Source organism: Podarcis tiliguerta (genome assembly GCF_965153285.1).
Source record: "Podarcis tiliguerta genome assembly, chromosome: 12".
Classification (NCBI taxonomy): domain Eukaryota; kingdom Metazoa; phylum Chordata; class Lepidosauria; order Squamata; family Lacertidae; genus Podarcis; species Podarcis tiliguerta.
Genome location: NC_139545.1, coordinates 36305287 through 36324257, shown reverse-complemented (window position 1 = coordinate 36324257; position 18971 = coordinate 36305287). Strand labels below are relative to the sequence as shown.

The window sequence follows — 18971 nt, the reverse complement described above, 5'->3', positions numbered from 1 at the left end:
GAAGTTAATTTTCAGGACATAGTGGAGTTGATGTGCATTTTATTATTATTATTATTATTATTATTATTATTATTATTATTATTCCTAGGGCATAGTTAAGGTGGTATCACTCTGTATATCAGTATATCATCTACAGGTCTGTCAAAAGTCTGACAAAAGAATTACAAGTGCATCCAGAGTAGGTAACTGAGGCACATGATTCACACATATAAAACAGCAAAATACATATATACAGGAAATCATCAATGGGTTTAGAAGATATATTAGAAAACATGCACCCATTTGAGATAGAAAAATAATTTGAGATAGAAAAATCATCTGAGATAGAAAAATCATTCAAGCTAAGCGTCTTGTATTCATAAGGACAACCAGTAAATCCCTGACGAGCAAATTGAGATTCATGATCAAGGAAATCAGTAAGGCCACAGATTGCAAATCTAATAGGAAGTTCACAAGAAATGCTGAGCAGATCATTCAAGAAAGTACCTTAGTCACAGACTGTGGTTCAACTCTTAATATGTATTATGTGGCCAAAGAATTAGGCCTCTAACAATTGTAACCATTGTACTTTTCACCCACATAACACTCATAAGCTTGTATCCAATGTTTGTTCTATTTAGTGTAGACACATAAAAAATAATGAACATGGCTGACTTAGGTCCATTAATGTCAACAGGTCTAGTCTGAGTGATATTTAGATGGACACCAGCAAGAGTAAGAAAGCTGTGCATAAATTTTAAAAATAAAACTAATTGAGCAGATAGTCATAACAAAATCATCTTTTTTCTTTCATGGCCAGGAAGTGGGGAAAGTGCAGTGAAGAATGCCCTCTGAATATCAAGACCAATTAATTATTTTTCAGTTGGAATATTGAGAAATATAGCTATTTTGTAGTTTATCAATATTTAAAATGCTCGTTTCTTCATTCTTGATCTAAGGAAATTCTTTTTCATACCTGTTCTCCACAGAAGTTAAAGATCCCTTATTTGTTTCACAGAACACCTTTGCTTCTGAAAACGTTAGAGATGTTTGTCCAATTAAATAACAATAGATACCGTGCCTTTTCCAGCCCTGTTGATATAAAAGAACCAACAACCACATTACTACAATATTAGGTTGGAGACAATGAGGTTTTTCAAATTACGCTGCTGAATATGTAATAAAATCTCTGTCCATCATGAGGCGCCACAGAAGTTGTACAGAAATGTCCTATATGTTGCCTGGGTCAGTAATGTCACCCTCTGAAATGATGCAAGAGTATTTATCCCAGCATAATAATTAATGCTTATTATTAATTATTAGATTTATATACTGCCCTTGATCATAAGATATCAGGGCAGTTCACAGTACTTTGACCATTTGACAATTCCTTTTCGAGCCCAGACTATCAATATAACAATCTAAAGCAGATTATGGGGAATAGTCTGGTGTAAAGCAGATGAGTCTGATTTCTTCTGGTTCTGGAGTAAAACATACAAGACTGTCTTAAACAGAGTCAGAATGTAATCTCCTTCAGTATTGTCTACTCTGAATAGCAGCAGGTCTTCAGTGTTGCCAACTTCCCTTTTCACTGGAAATGTCAGGGATTGAATCTGAGGCCTTCAGCAAATGTTTGCCACTGAGTTGCATCACCAGCAATTTTGCCCATCTCTATTATATTTTGCTCTTTGGGAAAACACAGTTGTGTGAAATTAAAAAACAAACAAACAAACAAACAGAGCAATCCTGCTAGCTAAGGAATAAAGTTGAATCTAACCATTGAAATGCATAAATTGCTGAATGGATGATGAAGACCTTCCAATGTATACTTGTACTTTTCTCTGAATCAGGAAATGTTCCATGTATTCAACGAAGAATTCCAAAATCCCAAAATCTGAATCCAATAAAGGAATTACATTGCCCCTGTGAGCACATACCTCCATGAGCACATCAGAGCTCTATCACATTTATTAGCTATAATACAGAACTAGATTCCAAGGGAAACTGATTAAAGTGACCCACCTAGCCCAGCATCCTATTCTCACAATAGTCAACCAGATGCCTCTAGGAAACCTGAAAATGAGAGCTGAGTACAAGAGTACTCTTCCCTCCGGCAGTTCCCAGCAACTAGAATTCAGGAATTCCCGTAATTTTATCTATTACTTTTCCCTCTGCTTGTGCCCCCTACAGGAGTCCCTCATTGATGGATCTGAGCAAGCCATCATGTCCACACTCTTATGGTCACAAGTTGCTGCTGAGAAATTTCTACTATTAATTAGCTTTAAAACCCTGGTAGAGAACATAAATGATAGACATATATGTTCATTTAACTTTTTAAACCACTTCAGACTTACTCTCTGGCAATTTGAATCAGCAATTTCAGGTTCTTCAGGAAGAACTCCTGAAGGTTTTCTTTTACAGATGTAACCAAGTTCCACTTCACAGAAATAATCTGCCCAGTATCCACCCTGGATGAAGAAACATAAATATTGGTGAAAGATGATTCACTATCTTTACATTTTCTCATTTGCTTGATGCTCGGTGGATTAAACCACAGAGCCTAGGACTTGCCGATCAGAAGGTCGGTGGTTCGAATCCCTGCAACGGGGTGAGCTCCTGTTGCTCGGTCCCTGCTCCTGCCAACCTAGCAGTTCGAAAGCATGTCAAAGTGCAAGTAGATAAATAGGTACCGCTCTGGTGGGAAGGTAAACAGCGTTTCTGTGCGCTGCTCTGGTTGTCCAGAAGCAGCTTAGTCATGCTGGCCACATGACCCGGAAACTGTATGCTGGCTCCCTCGGCCAATAAAGCGAGATGAGCGCCGCAACCCCATAGTCAGCCACGACTGGACCTAATGGTCAGGGGGTCCCTTTACCTTTAACCTTTACATAAGCCACATTAAGCAGTATTAAACAGCCATGGCTTCATCTAAATAACCCTGGGAACTGTAGTTTGCTAAGAGTGCTAACAGAGCTTCAGTTCCCAGTTAGGAGACCTAACAGAGCTTCAGTTCCCAGAATTGCCTGGGAATTGATTTTTCAACTATTCTAAAAATTGAGGGGTTGGCATTCAGTTTGCCAGACTGACTCTCAATATTTCACCCAAAAAGTCAGTTCAAGACCAATATATCTCTACTGGAAGTTCCATATTTTTACCTCCCCATTCATGATGACACATTCATTTTGGACATCATTTATTTGTGTGGGTTTTCCTTTCTGCCACTTGGTGAATGTCACTTTAGTACCATCACTCCATTCATAATACATCTGAGTCTTCTGGTCATTCAGTCCTATCCATAGAAGATCTGTTGGCTCTAAGAACATAAAGGCACCTAATTAATTTGCTTTCACGCTTTAGGTACAAAGAGTCCAGGTATTGAACGGGATCCTATCACAAACAGTTCTATGGTACATAGATGTGGAAATAAGATAAAATTCACAACTGTAATTCAAATAGACATGTCAATGTGCAGCTAGCTAAACAGCTTATTGGAGAATGTCAGTCTTCAAATGCAGCACTACAACTGAGGATAATCTAACTGGCCAACCTCGTGCTCTCCACATGTTTTAAACTATACCTCTCAACATCCCTGACAATTGATTATATTGGCTGGAGTTGATGCGACAACCAGGTTGTTGAAAGCGATAATAGTCCATGTCATCTCATGTTTGACCTGTTTATCTTCATGTATTTTTCAACAGGACAGAGACCTCAGTAACATTCCATCTTTGCATGTGTAACAAAAAAGCAACACAAAATACCCTCTTTCTTAATCTCACATATATATCAGATACCAGGAGAACCAAATTTCCTAGATGTACTTACGGTAGCCAAGCTGAGATATGACAAAGCTGTATTCTTCAATGTGGTGTATACTTATTAAATCACCACCTTCCTTCCGACAGGATGATAGGGCACTCTTCCATGTCTTGGGGTCTCTGCTAAGGTGGTAACAGTGACCTGCATATGCAACCCAGCCATCCGGACAGCTAATTGACTGAAATCCATCTAAAAAGAAAACAGTCCTTTGTAAGATAGCATGACTAGATGGAGTTTTTAAAAAATAATAATTTATGTGCCATTACGATGTCATTGACTCAATACAGAATTTAGTAGATGCAAATCTGGCAATTGATATTAACAAAAGATGGTAACCCATCCTCTCATATGATTATATTATTGTCAATAAGTTAACAAAAAATTCTTGTAGTCATATACTGTACATTTTTTGACCTGAGAGAATGTGGGTTTGGTGCACAATGGCAGTCATAGATGGAAACGCTCCTTATCTCCCTTGTTGAAGGCAACCTGCTCAATGCCCCCCACCAGTCCTTATAAATTATCTATTCTCAGTGACAGAATTTGGGATAGAGAGAAGCCTGATCTGTGAACATACTTCAGAGCACCCCTTTACTGGGGCCACCAGATTTATATTTGCCAACTCCAGGGAGTCCCTCACCCTTGGACAGGGTTGAATTGACCCTAGTTTTGAGACAGGTCACAAGGAAGCCACTAGCATCAGCTGCACTTCCAAGTCCTGTTCAGCGGCACTCAAGGAGGGGGTGCATCAATACCACAGGTGGCCAAACCTCCTGAGGAGGTGGCTTCCAGGAAGGTCACCCTCATTCTCTAACTAGTTCAAAGTTCAGCTGTTCTGAGATATTTCTTCCTTACATTTAAATCCCACCTTTATTTCATGGAATTCTAGAAAATCTACTACCCAGGTACTGACCAGACCTAGACCAGCCTAGTAAAGTTTCTGAAGCACATGCATTTAGACCATGCCTGCAGTCTTTGTTGATTGATAACCTATTATTAGCTACTGTCAAAATACTCTCAGCCATCTCAATCCAATAAAATGTTTCCCATTACATATGCCACTACAAACAGCAAAACTGCATTACTATATAAATATGGACAATGTCACCTTCCATAAATCATGATATAATGATATTTAGGGAAGCTTCATTCCCAGTTTATCGTCCTACCTGAAGGAATAACAGAAGCATCTAATGAAGAGTTTGCTTTTTTGCAAATGTATCCAAGTTTCTCTTGACACTTATTATTCTCCCATTTGCCAACCTTAGACAGCATCGATCCACATATTTTTTCTGTTTCTGGAGTTGGGCTGCCTTTAAGAAAGAGTGAGACAGGTGATAATTGCCTCAATTAAGCTATGTTAACATTGCAACATTATTTTAATAGTACTAAGTCATTTCCATAAAACACTTTTTAATATATAGTCAGCAATGATAAAGTTTAAGTTCACCAGCATAAAAAAATAATAAATTAGCCATTCCCCAGTAACTGCCCTCATCTGTCCTGTCCCACCACTATCAACAACTTATGGAAAAGCCTCTTTAAAAGTGTGAGAAAAGAGGGTCTGTCTAATTTCTACAGGAACTGAATTCCAAAATTGTGGGGCCACCAACGAAAAAAGCCCTATTACACATGTACTTCAATCTATTGCCATCCATGACTTGTTTGTGGATGGAGGAATTGACCTGGCATGTGTAACAGAAACTTGATTAGACGTGACAGATGGGCCTGTTTTTGCCACTGCTTGTCTGCCAGGTTTTTCTTACAGCAACCCAAATCATTGGGGGGGGGATGTTTCCAGTGATTTTTAGGAAGTCACTGGCTTGCACCGGGGTGTCCTACTGGGGAGACCCAGTTTTCTGAGTGCATGATCTGGAAGCTGGGCAATAGGATTCCTATTGGTGTACCAAACTCCTTGCTGCACCAAGAATTCCCTGCCAAAGCTGCTTCAGGTCATGGTGGATGTTCTCCTTGGAGACACCTCATCTGGTTGTCCTAGGGGATTTTAACATCCATGCCTTCTAGAGAGCTCTTTGAAAATCAAATTGAGTTATTTGTTGGATTGCTGAATTATGTTATGCTGAATTATTGTAACAATTGATTTGCATTTTCACCGCTCTGTTGTCAGCCACTTTGAGCATGTTTACAGGGAATGCAGCATACAAATTTAAATAATAAATCAAAAGGTTCCTATTAAAAAAGAGGTAACTGAGTGGAGAGAAAATGGCAGATGTTCTCAGAATGATGATCCAAGCAGCTATAGCAAAGCATTAGGAAAAATAGCAATACATTATATTTGGTTTATCATTAAACCTGTTTAAATTGATGTATTTTATGTAGTATAAACTCTGGATCTTCTAATCTACTGTAAATCCCTTCATGCAATTAGCATATGTGATTGAATTGTTGGCACCTTATTGGCACATAGATGTTCACTCACCTGGAGCCCAATTTAAATATCTTAAAGGATAGTTGCCCATCCACTGCCATCCACTCTCATCATCTAAACTGTTCAGCCCAATCCACAGGTCAGTAGGCATACAACTTGTTAATCCTATTTAAGGAAAAGAAAATCAATTAGATTGCATTATGAAGCTAGGAAGTTTATATTTATGAAGCTAGGGTCATGGGAGCAAAAACCAAACATGCTCATCCCAACATTACTAGAGTTGTCAGCTTTTTCTACTGGTAGGGCTGCATATCAATCAGAAATTCTTCAACTGAAGCCTTTCACTCAGCTTATAGATGCAATGCTTCATCAGCTTCAGCCAATGAATTTCTGCTTCTTTTACAGTTGTTAAAGACACAGAGGACCTGCAAAAGATTGGTAACCTGAGATGCAATAAATATTTCATATTGAAATGGTCTGAAAATGACTGAATCCAAATTAATTCTTTGGGTGATGGGAGGGTACATCTAATATTATCATTTTGAAAATGCTATTTCTTGTTGAGACAATATTAACAGAATATCCTAATAAACTGATCACTTCTTTAAATATGCCTTGTTATGTCCTACCTGTCACATACACTTGTTCCTGTAAATCAGTGATGCTCAGTAATTCTGCATTCTGTTGCTGACAACTTTTTCTTGCTTGGTACCATGTTAGAGCTGAGTCAGAATTGATCTGATAGAAGTCCCCGGTCCAGTGGTTTCTGGTCCAGAATAATTCATCATGGTCATCTGTAATCATTGTTAACGAGTGTCAAATCATCAAATCACCAATGGTGAAGAAAATTTAGAAGCTGGATATGCTCAAGTCTTTAATAATCTGGGAACCACTTTCCCAAAGAATACACAAAGCAGAATGGTGAAACACAGAAGTTTATGTGATCAAAAGACAGTATTGCTGGCAGTCCACCATTAACTGATGGCTTCCCCAGTCCCATCTTCAGTGTTAATGCATAAGGTGTGGATATCTGCAGGGGGGAAATCTACACATAAATAACTCACTATGTACCCCAGGACTTGGAACCCCATGTGCAATCAGGACTTCCAAGTTCCATGAAAGTTTCTGTGAGTTGACTTTCTCCCTGTAAACATCCACACCTAATGCATTGAATTGCATTAACCTGTGTGACTGGTACAAACCCAGGGTACCCCCCCCCTTCACAGCTGCCTTGTTTTCTGCCCCCATCCATGTCAGTGAATCACTTTCAAAATACAAGTCTACCCTGCGGGGATGCTGGAAGTGTCATTGCACAATCACACATATACATAACAGAGGCATATATTTAATAATTACCCACTCCAAATTGTACATGCATTTCCTCCATGGACTATTTGACCTAAAGCGGAAACAGCTCACTAATAAAAACAACAGCACACCATTTCTATCACCCTTTCTCTGTCCTGTAAAAGGTAAAGGGACCCCTGACCATTAGGTCCAGTCGTGGATGACTCTGGGGTTGCAGCGCTCATCTCGTTTTATTGGCCCAGGGAGCCGGCATACAGCTCTCGGGTCATGTGGCCAGCATGACTAAGCCACTTCTGGAGAACCAGAGCGGCGCACGGAAACACCGTTTACCTTCCTGCCAGAGCAGTACCTATTTATCTACTTGCACTTTTGACGTCCTTTCGAACTGCTAGGTTGGCAGGAGCAGGGACTGAGCAATGGGAGCTCACCCCGTCGTGGGGATTCGAACCGCTGACCTTCTGATTGGCAAGTCCTAGGCTCTGTGGTTTAGACCACAGCGCCACCCACGTCCTTCTCTGTCCTGTACTTGCAAGCAAAAATCACTCAATAATTCCAGCAAAACAATGCAAACAAGCTCAATGCACGGATGAACTGCAAGCCATGCCTTACCCTTCCAAAGGCTCAAACTTCAATATATAAGTGCATCCTGAAAATTTCAAGTATGTAATTGAAAAATGCACAGGAGCAGAAGACTTTTATGACATTTCCCTCTCTGCTTTGATCTTCTTACCACAGGGGAAGGACTTGCAATTGTAAGCTTTGTAAAACATCAAACCCCAGCCTCCGTCAACTGTTCCCAGTTGAACAGCTGATGGTTGTAATGAGACCAAAATCCCAGACAAAATTTGTCTGCATCCTGTATCTAGCAGCTCCCTATCTCTCTCTGCTCTAGACCTTGATTTTGGCTCAAACTGAGCTACTTCCTTATACCTCTCCCTTTCAGCTGTAAGCCTGATCCTGTAGGGGGCCCTGACATCATTGACAATTCCTTTTGTTCTTATTCACAGGGTAACCCCCTCCCTTTTCTGCTTTAGCTGCACAATCTGTAAAGCAGAGGCAATAACAAAAGCTTCCCTTTTTGTATGGGAAACCTTCCTCTAAGCAGCAAATATATGGTGGAATAGTATGGGCTTTAAAAAAACATTGCTAAGTGCTTACCTTTTATTGGACAATATCCAGTTAAAGAGTCTCTATCCACATCTGCAGTTGTTCCACACCAAAGTTGTCCATGTTCATCACCATCTCTTATGCATTGAGCATACAATTTATCCTGATACTTGAATGGAAATACACAGGGGGCTCCTTGGGCATTGCCCCTTAAGGTATACAGAGCTAAAAGAAAAATGGACAGATGTTGTGCTGAAATAATTTTGAACATTTAAAGAAAAGAGGAAGTTGGTATTCATTTCAGAAGCAGTTTCCTCCTAATAGAAAGGGTGTGGATGTGGGTGTAAGAGAGAGAGAGAGATTTTTCATGGCCGTGCATGGAATTAAAGAGGCCTTTTCCATTTATTGAGGTCCTGGTGGAAACTGGACTCCCATGCCTGCTATCAAGTTTGGGTTGTTTCCTGAAATAATTTGAGATTATGTGATTATTATTATGCCTGTTTTGGCCTCCAGATGCAAGGGATTCACCATGCTTGAAGCAGGACATAACAAGCTATGTCTAAAGAAGTGATCATATAGAAAAAGGGAGAACGTCTCTGAATTTTACCTTCATAGTGCTTAGAACACAAATTTTCTTTCATTCCATACATCTTCCAGGTACTCTTGCTGGTGGCTACTTTAGACAGTATAAGATGACTTTTTTGGCCACTCTCGGGATTTAAAAACAAATCTTCCAGATCAAGTACAAGGAGGTTGTCATTTCTACATTCCCATTTCTGAAGTTCAGTGGTCTCATTACAGGGGGAGAGCATGACTCGAGCCTGGTCTGACTTGGAAGGCACTGCCAGGCATAACTTCACTGCCATGTTCAAAATCCGGTCATTGGAAATCCACTTAAAATGTTGCCCCTCATTGTCTTTATCACAGTAGTCCAGGATGGGGGAATGAGATTTTTGAGCCTGAATGCAAAGCTTGAGGTTTTCATTATATATCAGAAAGCTGTCACTCTCTGTAAAATGAAGAGGCAAAATAACAGGAACATTGTGGGGAAAGTTTCACATAACTTCAAATATCATCCTAATCATTTTAATTTATTACCTGCCCTTCACTCGGGAGGCTTATGGCAACCACTGATAGAATAATACCAGGATTCATAATAAGAAGCAATAACATGGAAAGACGAGAGAGAGAAATGCCTCTTGTGTTAATTCTGTAGTTAATTTTCACTATCCACTGCTCTGTCTTATTGATTTGTGGGCAATAACTTTCTACGTACATATAGCTTAGACACCAATTTTGATGTCTTTTTGCAGATTAGTTTGCAGCTTATTTTACTGTGAATAATATGAGAATTACCTTAGTGTTCTCAGCATCTATGTTTAAGGAATGCTGTGCTTTTTAAAAGGTGGTTGGTTAAAAAAATCTGTATTAATTTTTTTTTAAAGAAGACATCAGAGCCACTAGGAATATTTTTCTTTTACATTTCTTTTGTATTATAGTTATAAGTATTGTATTATAGTTAATATTAGTTTTAATATTTTGAGGACCAAACTAAACGTGGCATATGAGAGCTTGTACTGGATCTTCCCAATGTCTTTTTGTTTTTCTAAAAGCATTGGGGAGAGGGGACAACAGAGGGGTGTGGGCTAAACCTTTCCTCCAAATCAGTTCCTTGATGCTAATTGCTCTCCCCATTGGTTTTATTTGTAAAGGGAATAATATGCAGGCACTTGTTATTAAGCTAGGAACTCATCTCAAGGTAAGATGATGATGATGGTGGTGACAATATACTAAAAACAGGTCACTATGTACACATAAAGCATGAGAAGTACAATATTGTTGAGTCATTGAAACCGGTATGGACAGTCGGGATAGAAATAGACAGATACAAATAACATAGCTATTTAAGCTAACAGCCTATAATCTATATTATAAAACTCCAGCCACTTCAATAAGTTGTTTCCCTTGTATTCAAGTACAGTTAGGCATCAGGAAGGGAGCGTGTGTTTGTGCTCTGTGCCTGCCTGTGGGCTTCCCACAGGCATCAGGTTGGCTACAGTGAGAACAGAATGCTGGACTAGATGGGCCATTGGCCTCATCCACCAGGCTTTTTTTTACATTCTTATAATAATGTGGTTGTTTCCTTTTGTGAGGAATAAATGCTATTCAGATTTGCTAAAGGACAGGGGGCTGTGACCAGCGGTGTCCTTCTCTCGGAAGGAAGGCTCTTTGACCCTGCAGTATTTTCCATTAGCAAAAAACGGGACATTAGCAAGGAAACACAACATTTCGTCAATTCCCTCTTACTCCTTCAGACCTTACATATTCTCCCAATCTTCTCCAGAGCTGTAGAGGAAATATCATCATTTAGGGGGAGTGGGAAATGGCAAACATTGCCCCTTTCCTGCTCTGTTCATGGAAGCCTCCACTGGATCAAAGAGTTGGTGCAGAGGACATCACTGAGTACAATGCAGATACTTTTTAGTGATGGAAAAAGAAATGTTGAATATTTTTCTTGTTGAAAAGTTATTGTTTACACATTTATTATATTTACAGCTTATTTTTATATTGTGAAGAAAATAAGTAGCAGCATATGACTGCTACATAGGAAAAAAGCAAATTCTTTCTTGCAACCATGTAGTAAATTGCATTTAAAATTATGTTAGCCATTATTTTACTAAAATTTAAACCTGATTTCAATGTTAAAAGCAAATCAATTGTTTAATTAACACTCCTTGCATCTAACACTTAATGGATTTCCCTTTAACAGTATCTTCCAGAAGATTATTTAAAGGTAAATCTACAGTATGAAAGATGCCCTTCCACTTACTGTTAATAATCATAATGGGAATGGAAGTGATGAAGAGCTTACCTGATACCTGCAAAGCTGGCTGAATGAGGATCAAGATATTTAGGAGTAAAAAGGCAGGCATTGGACACAACCAAACCTTCCACATAGCTCCCCCGAAAATAAGACAAAGTCAGGGATTGCTGCTTTTCAGTTACTTCTTCATCATGAGTCATACAGATTGAAGTTTTCAGTCTTATATATACGCACAGTACTACACACAGAGCATAGCTTCATGGGAAGTACCTATTCCAGAATAATAGCTTGGGCCGTATTGATTCTTTCCCCACCACTTAGCCTTGTAAAATCCACCAGTTTAAAATTCAAGATAATAATGCTCAGGGCTAAAGAATATATAAATAAATAAAAAAGGAGGGAAGAGGGGAAAGGTGATACAAATTGTTAACCAGTGTTTTTCTTTCTGGGAATGCTCAAGAGTACATGGTACTGGCACCTTTTTTTCACATGTTAAAAGTGTGGCACTTGCTGTAACAACTTCTTGGTGGGCACCAGCACAATTTTTTTTCTATTAAAAAAACTCCCAAACACTGTTGTTAGCTATAGTACTGTCAGAGACTTGCCAAGCTCAGAGAAAGTCTTCAGCTGGGAGTCTGAGTCCCTTTCCTCAGACATGGAATCAGAGTTGATTCACAGAACTGTTCATTTAGTGGCTGGAGCCCAGTTCCAGCAACATCCATGGCTTGCTTTGGGGAATGGGAAAGTAGAAGTAAAGTAAAGTAAAATAGAAGCAACCGTCCAGGGCCCACATGCCGCTGCTGTGTAGAGCATGGGTAGGCAAACTAATCAACGTGTTTTTACATTAGTAGAATGTGTCCTTTTATTTAAAATGCATCTCTGGGTTATCTGTTCGGCATAGGAATTCGTTCATCCCCCCCCAAAAAAAATTTAGTCTGCCCCCCCACAAGGTCTGAGGGACAGTGGACCGGCCCCCGGCTGAAAAAGTTTGCTGACCCCTGGTGTAGAGCAACAAATTTTAATTTTCACACACACACACACATGCCCCGACATGCAGTTTTCTCATATTCTCCCCCCAGGCATTCAAGAAGCATTATTAGTCTTCAAGGGCACATTTTAGGCAGGCAAAAACATCCAAAGATGGTACAACATAGGAATGGTGTCTTGGGAGGGTCCCAAAAGCCAGATATAGGTGCTTGGAGGGCCACATTCAGTCCCTGGGGCTAAAGCTTGCTCTCTCTACCTGCCTGCCCGAAGAAAGAAGCAAGTCAAGCAGGAGTGCAAGCTAGATTCACTTCTCTTAGCATTGGCTTGGAGAATAAACATAAAGAGATAACAACACAAACCATTTTCATAGAGGCCATGTTGGAGCTGAGCTTGATGTTTCAGTGCATGGTAAGCTTATCAGCCTCATCATTTACTATTATTATATTTGTATCCCACCTTTTCCCCTTACAGGGACTCAAGGTGGTTTATAGATTAAATCTGGTTTATTAAACGTTCAGAGCTTTACAAAATTGACCACATTATTAAAGGGATAGGGAACCTGTGGCTCTGCAGATGTTATTGGGCTTTAGCTCGAATCATCCTTGACTGCTGCCATATTGGATGGGACTGATGAGAGTTGGAGTCCAACCACGTCTGAAGATGCACAAGTTCCCCACCCCCATTGTACAACTCCGTGTTGGGTCTTTCTCATGACTTTACCTGCCCATTCAAGCAAACACTACTAATGCAGAGCAAACGGCTGACAGTCCACATTGTGAGGTATACTAGACCTATTGCAGATAGTAATATTGTGCAACTTAAAGCAATAGGATGAATAAAATCTGACTCTCTTGGAATAAAAATTGTCCAGACCAAAATATGGTTCCAAAACTTTACTAATAGAACTTTCTTTGAATAGTCTTAATAATGATGCATCCAAATAGTTGTATAAAATCCTATGCTTGTTCAAGCACAGGAACATCTTCTTAGAAATATAATATTACTTCAAACAGGCCTGAAATCAAAGGTATATTGCTCCACACACAGGCTCCATTAGCCTACATCCAGCCTGAGGCTTTATTCTCCAGGACAGATTTATTTGCATACCTTTATTTTGCTGTGGCTTGAGAACAAAGAACTCCCTCCAAATGGAGATTTGCAACTGAATAACCCTCCCATGTAATCTAAAGTTAAACACCATGTGAGAGAGCACCAGACATACCCTCAACAGTTAATTATCAGCCTCTTAGGTACCCGGAGAGCTCTTCTTAGCTGCACTGGAATTTTCCATGCCCCTTTAGTAATACACATATGGAGTCATTTTCCATTTCAAAGTACAATTAAACAATTATACTTAAAAAGGCCAACATTCTTTAACCTCGAGCCTCCAGGTGTTATTAGAATCACCAGGTGTTATTAGACTACCTCTGCCTTCATCTCTGATTATGCTGACTGAGGATCATGGGAGCTATAGACCAACAACGTCTTGGGGACCCAAGGTTGAAGACAATAAATTTGGGATTTACAATTGAAATGGGGAAAAAATCCTATAGTGGTTCTGACAGTAAGAGCTGTTCGACAGTGGAATTTGCTGCCAAGGAGTGTGGTGGAGTCTCCTTCTTTGGAGGTCTTTAAGCAGAGGCTTGACAACCATATGTCAGGAGTGCTCTGATGGTGTTTCCTGCTTGGCAGGGGGTTGGACTCGATGACCCTTGTGGTCTCTTCCAACTCTATGATTCTATGATCTTTGTGCAGGCCCTAAGAGCTAACCTGTACTTGGCACCTATAGTTAGGAAAGGTTCTTCAAACTAGTATGCAGTTTTGAAATCTATGTAGGATGACTAACTTTTACTATTCATTATTGACTGGCTTTTCTATTCAGCTTTAAGTTCTATTTAAGTCAAATGGACACTGTTTTCAAGAAATGTATTTTGCAACAGGATATTAAGAAACCAGTTTTCAAGTCTTTGAGTGCAGTAAGCTATTATCAGCTAATAAACCATATATTGTCTGCAGTTGAGCCTAAAGTTCAGTAAGTCCAAAAGTGGAAGTATTTGCATGTAAATTGCTTTAGGTAAAACGTGAAAAGGCACGACAAGAAAATAAGAAGGGATGAAAATGTTACTATTAAATGTATACAGCCTGCAAGCTTAAGCACCCTTCCTTGGTAGTAAACCCTTTTGAGCATAATTGGATTTTCTTTGTAGCAAATTTGTTTAGGATTGGGCTGCCAGAATAAACTTCATTTTTTAAAAAGGTGAATAAATAGAATATTCAACAGTTTGAAGCCATTCAACAGCTATTCAGATTATGTGAAAGTGGAGCCTCATTCACAGGAACTGAAAATCACTTCTTATTTATTTTCTTTATTCCTATATTTATATCTTACATTAATATATTATTCTTGCATTTATATCTTACATATATATATATATATATATATATATATATATATATATATATATTTGTCACCCTCAAGATGACATACATTGTTCTCCTCTTCCCCATTATATCCTCACAACAGTCTTGTGAGGTAGGCTAGGTTGAGAGACTGTGACTGGCCCAAGGCCACCTAGTGAATTTCATGACTGAGCAGGGATTTGAACTCCGGTTGTTCCTTATTTGAGCTTCAGAGATAAAGAGCAGTGATTTCCAAACTGGGGGCCACGGCCCCATCCAAAGGGTACCATGCCCAACTGCTCATTCATGGAGGGGGAGCACAGAGATTGCCTTAAAATGCTTGCAAAAGCACCCTTTGAAACAACTCCTCCTCCTTTAAACCAGTGGGCAGGGGATGGACTCCCCCCCTTGCCGTCCTCTCACTTGCTCTGAAGTCTAAAAGAGAAGGGGAGCCCTCCTCCTACTCCCTTTGTTGCCCAGCTCAGACATTCCATATTGGGCAATGGTGTGGATGCGTGAATATCACATGACTGCCCAGCAGCCCAAGCTCCTGGTAGGCATGTACATGAAACAATTTCAGTAACGACAATAAACTAATAATCACCATCATCTATCAAATAATTTTTGAAGAGAAATATAAAATGTATGTGCAATTTATGATGGCATTAAAGTGTGTTAATGGTGTATTCATCTGACATCTTCCTCCTAAGGAGGCCAGAGCAACAGAAGTGTACTGTATTTTTTCCTTGGCTGCTGATCAGGGAAGTTTATTTGTCTAATTTATAGGCTGGATCTATACTGACCTTTTAAACATTATTAGAACGACATAGATATATTATTCTAAAATGTATCAGGATGTACTGGTAAATATAAAATGTTTCTACCTTGTTTTGTTGGTAACAACAGTTTCCCTACTGCTGGTTCATGGTTGCTCTGCAACATTTTAATAATGCATTATTAACATTCTAAGCTAAATGTAATGTGTCCGTTATGTTGTGTAAATCATTCCTTAACCCTTCCTTAATGTTGCAAACCAGGAGGGAAGATCCACCCATAGCCTGTTTGGAATCTGGTCCTTCCCAGCACCTTATACCAACTTTTTTGGGAGTAATTCTACAATCCTAATCCTGATTAGGGACGTGGGTGGCACTGTGGGTACGACCTCAGCGCCTAGGACTTGCCGATCGCATGGTCGGCGGTTCGAATCCCCGCGGCGGGGTGCGCTCCCGTCGTTTGGTCCCAGCGCCTGCCAACCTAGCAGTTCGAAAGCACCCCCGGGTGCAAGTAGATAAATAGGGACTGCTTACCAGCGGGAAGGTAAACGGCGCTCCGTGTGATGTGCTGGCTCGCCAGATGCAGCTTGTCACGCTGGCCACGTGACCCGGAAGTGTATGCGGACAGCGCTGGCTCCCAGCCTATAGAGTGAGATGAGCGCACAACCCTAGAGTCTGTCAAGACTGGCCCGTACGGGCAGGGGTACCTTTACCTTTACCTTTAGTCCTGATTCAATAGGACTTACGTTTGAGTAGACATGGTTAAGATTGTGTGGTAAACTAGTAGGATTTACTTTTGAGTAGATCTAGGATTGTGTTGTTAATATTTGGCAGGGAATGAATACTGTTTTTTTAAAATAATAATAATAAAATATTATGCGGTATCCAACTGGTTTTGACCACAAACTATTATATGTGATTTGGCAGGAGAATTTTGGTTAGCAAATTTTGGAATTCAAATGATCAGCTTTTGTTGGTACCACTCAGAACTGAATTAGGAATCTTTCTTTTCTGTATAAACATCTACCTTCCCCCTACTAATAGTTTGTCACAGACCACCAAGATTTGGTCAGAGCTAGCATCCATACTGGAGCATACGAAGTATTTATTCTTTTTTGTGTGGAGATTTTAATGCCCAAACTGGAGCAACTGCAAAGGGTATCTTACTGCCTTTAGGCTTAGACATGGAAGATATCTGCCTAACTTCACATTGTTCTTTGGACAAGAAATATAATGCACAGGGCCTGAAAGTTTTGGAATTTCTGTTCCAACATAACATAACACAACAACACAACACAACAGCGCAACACTTGGCTAGTTTAGATATATTCAAGTCTCCAGGACCAGATGAACTGCATCCAAGAGTATTAAAAGAACTGGCAGATGTGATCTCAGAACCACTGGCAGTCATCTTTGAGAATTCCTGGAGAACAGGCGAAGTCCTGGCAGACTGGAGGAGGGCAAATGTTGTCCCTATTTTCAAAAAGGGGAAAAGAGAGGACCCAAATAATTAACGCCCAGTCAGTCTGACATCAATACCAGGGAAGATTCTGGAGCAGATCATTAAGCGAACAGTCTGTGAGCACCTAGAAAGGAATGCTGTGATCACCAATAGTCAGCATGGATTTCTGAAAAATAAGTCATGTCAGACTAACCTGATCTCGTTTTTTGACAGAATTACAAGCCTGGTAGATGAAGGGAACGCAGTGGATGTAGCCTACCTTGATTTCAGCAAGGCATTTGACAAGGTGCCCCATGATATTCTTGTAAAGAAGCTGGTAAAATGTGGTCTTGACTATGCTACCACTCAGTGGATTTGTAACTGGCTGACTGACCGGACCCAAAGGGTGCTCATCAATGGTTCCTCTTCATCCTGGAGAAGAGTGACTAGTGGGGTGCCACAGGGTTCTGTCTTGGGCCCGGTCTTATTCAACATCTTTAACAATGACTTGGATGATGGACTCAAGGGCATCCTGATCAAATTTGCAGATGACACCAAACTGGGAGGGGTGGCTAACACCCCAGAGGACAGGATCACACTTCAAAACGACCTTGACAGATTAGAGAACTGGGCCAAAACAAACAAGATGAATTTTAACAGGGAGAAATGTAAAGTATTGCACTTGGGCAAAAAAAATGAGAGGCACAAATACAAGATGGGTGATACCTGGCTTCAGAGCAGTACATGTGAAAAGGATCTAGGTGTCTTGGTTGACCACAAACTTGACATGAGCCAACAGTGTGACGCGGCAGCTAAAAAAGCCAATGCAATTCTGGGCTGCATCAATAGGAGTATAGCATCTAGATCAAGGGAAGTAATAGTGCCACTGTATTCTGCTCTGGTCAGACCTCACCTGGAGTACTGTGTCCAGTTCTGGGCACCACAGTTCAAGAAGGACACTGACAAACTGGAACGTGTCCAGAGGAGGGCAACCAAAATGGTCAAAGGCCTGGAAACGATGCCTTATGAGGAACGGCTAAGGGAGCTGGGCATGTTTAGCCTGGAGAAGAGGAGGTTAAGGGGTGATATGATAGCCATGTTCAAATATATAAAAGGATGTCACATAGAGGAGGGAGAAAGGTTGTTTTCTGCTGCTCCAGAGAAGCGGACACGGAGCAATGGATCCAAACTACAAGAAAGAAGATTCCACCTAAACATTAGGAAGAACTTCCTGACAGTAAGAGCTGTTCGACAGTGGAATTTGCTGCCAAGGAGTGTGGTGGAATCTCCTTCTTTGGAGGTCTTTAAGCAGAGGCTTGACAACCATATGTCAGGAGTTCTCTGATGGTGTTTCCTGCTTGGCAGGGGGTTGGACTCGATGGCCCTTGTGGTCTCTTCCAACTCTATGATTATATGATTCTATGATTCACAACAGTCAGGAGACAGTGAACATCCACAGCAGTGACCAGAGGAAGAAAGACTGCTAGGAGGAACACAGAGAGAAGAAACACCATGGTGTACCTGCAGAAGCAAAACCAGATACCTTCATCTGCCCTCCTACTATAAAATATGTCTCTCCTGTATTGGTCTCTACAGCCATAGTAGGCACTTTAATGGTTTGAATTTACCTCCAAAGGCACACTCTTCCATTGTCTCCCAAGACAGATAGATGCCAACAACAAGAACAATTTATAAATTCTAAAGGTCAATATACAAACATGGTGGAAGTGCTATTGACTACATTATAGTCTGTCCTTCCGTATTGCCTTTTGTGTTAGAATGAACAGAAATGGTTTGGTTTCTTTTGAGTGACAATAACAGCTTCATAACACAGAGAGTGGCCCTCTATATAATGGCTGTAAACAATAATAATAAGGAGATCAGAATTAGATAAAGTGTTGTGATTCAGAGGTTTAATCTGAAATCAAGCTGGATTTGAGTTTGTTG

The 18971-nt window shown here is 40.2% G+C and overlaps 1 protein-coding gene across 2 annotated transcripts in view; it reads right to left on the bottom strand.

Annotated features, from left to right (window-relative positions):
- LOC310660733 (macrophage mannose receptor 1-like) overlaps positions 1 to 11623 on the bottom strand; it is a 44546-nt gene extending 32923 nt beyond the window's left edge. Inside the window, exons 1-10 of one of the 2 annotated variants that reach the window (XM_083405702.1) lie at positions 11472 to 11623; positions 9207 to 9608; positions 8651 to 8824; positions 6814 to 6978; positions 6236 to 6349; positions 4965 to 5108; positions 3802 to 3984; positions 3132 to 3289; positions 2334 to 2447; positions 956 to 1071 (exon numbers count right to left, since the gene is read on the bottom strand). In XM_083405702.1, the coding sequence (XP_083261828.1) occupies positions 956 to 1071; positions 2334 to 2447; positions 3132 to 3289; positions 3802 to 3984; positions 4965 to 5108; positions 6236 to 6349; positions 6814 to 6978; positions 8651 to 8824; positions 9207 to 9608; positions 11472 to 11556 (1655 nt within the window). In that variant the 5' untranslated portion in view covers positions 11557 to 11623. The remainder of the gene's footprint in view (positions 1 to 955; positions 1072 to 2333; positions 2448 to 3131; positions 3290 to 3801; positions 3985 to 4964; positions 5109 to 6235; positions 6350 to 6813; positions 6979 to 8650; positions 8825 to 9206; positions 9609 to 11471) is intronic. The other variant, XM_083405703.1, reaches the window with a different exon arrangement.
- Positions 11624 to 18971: the final 7348 nt, after the last annotated feature.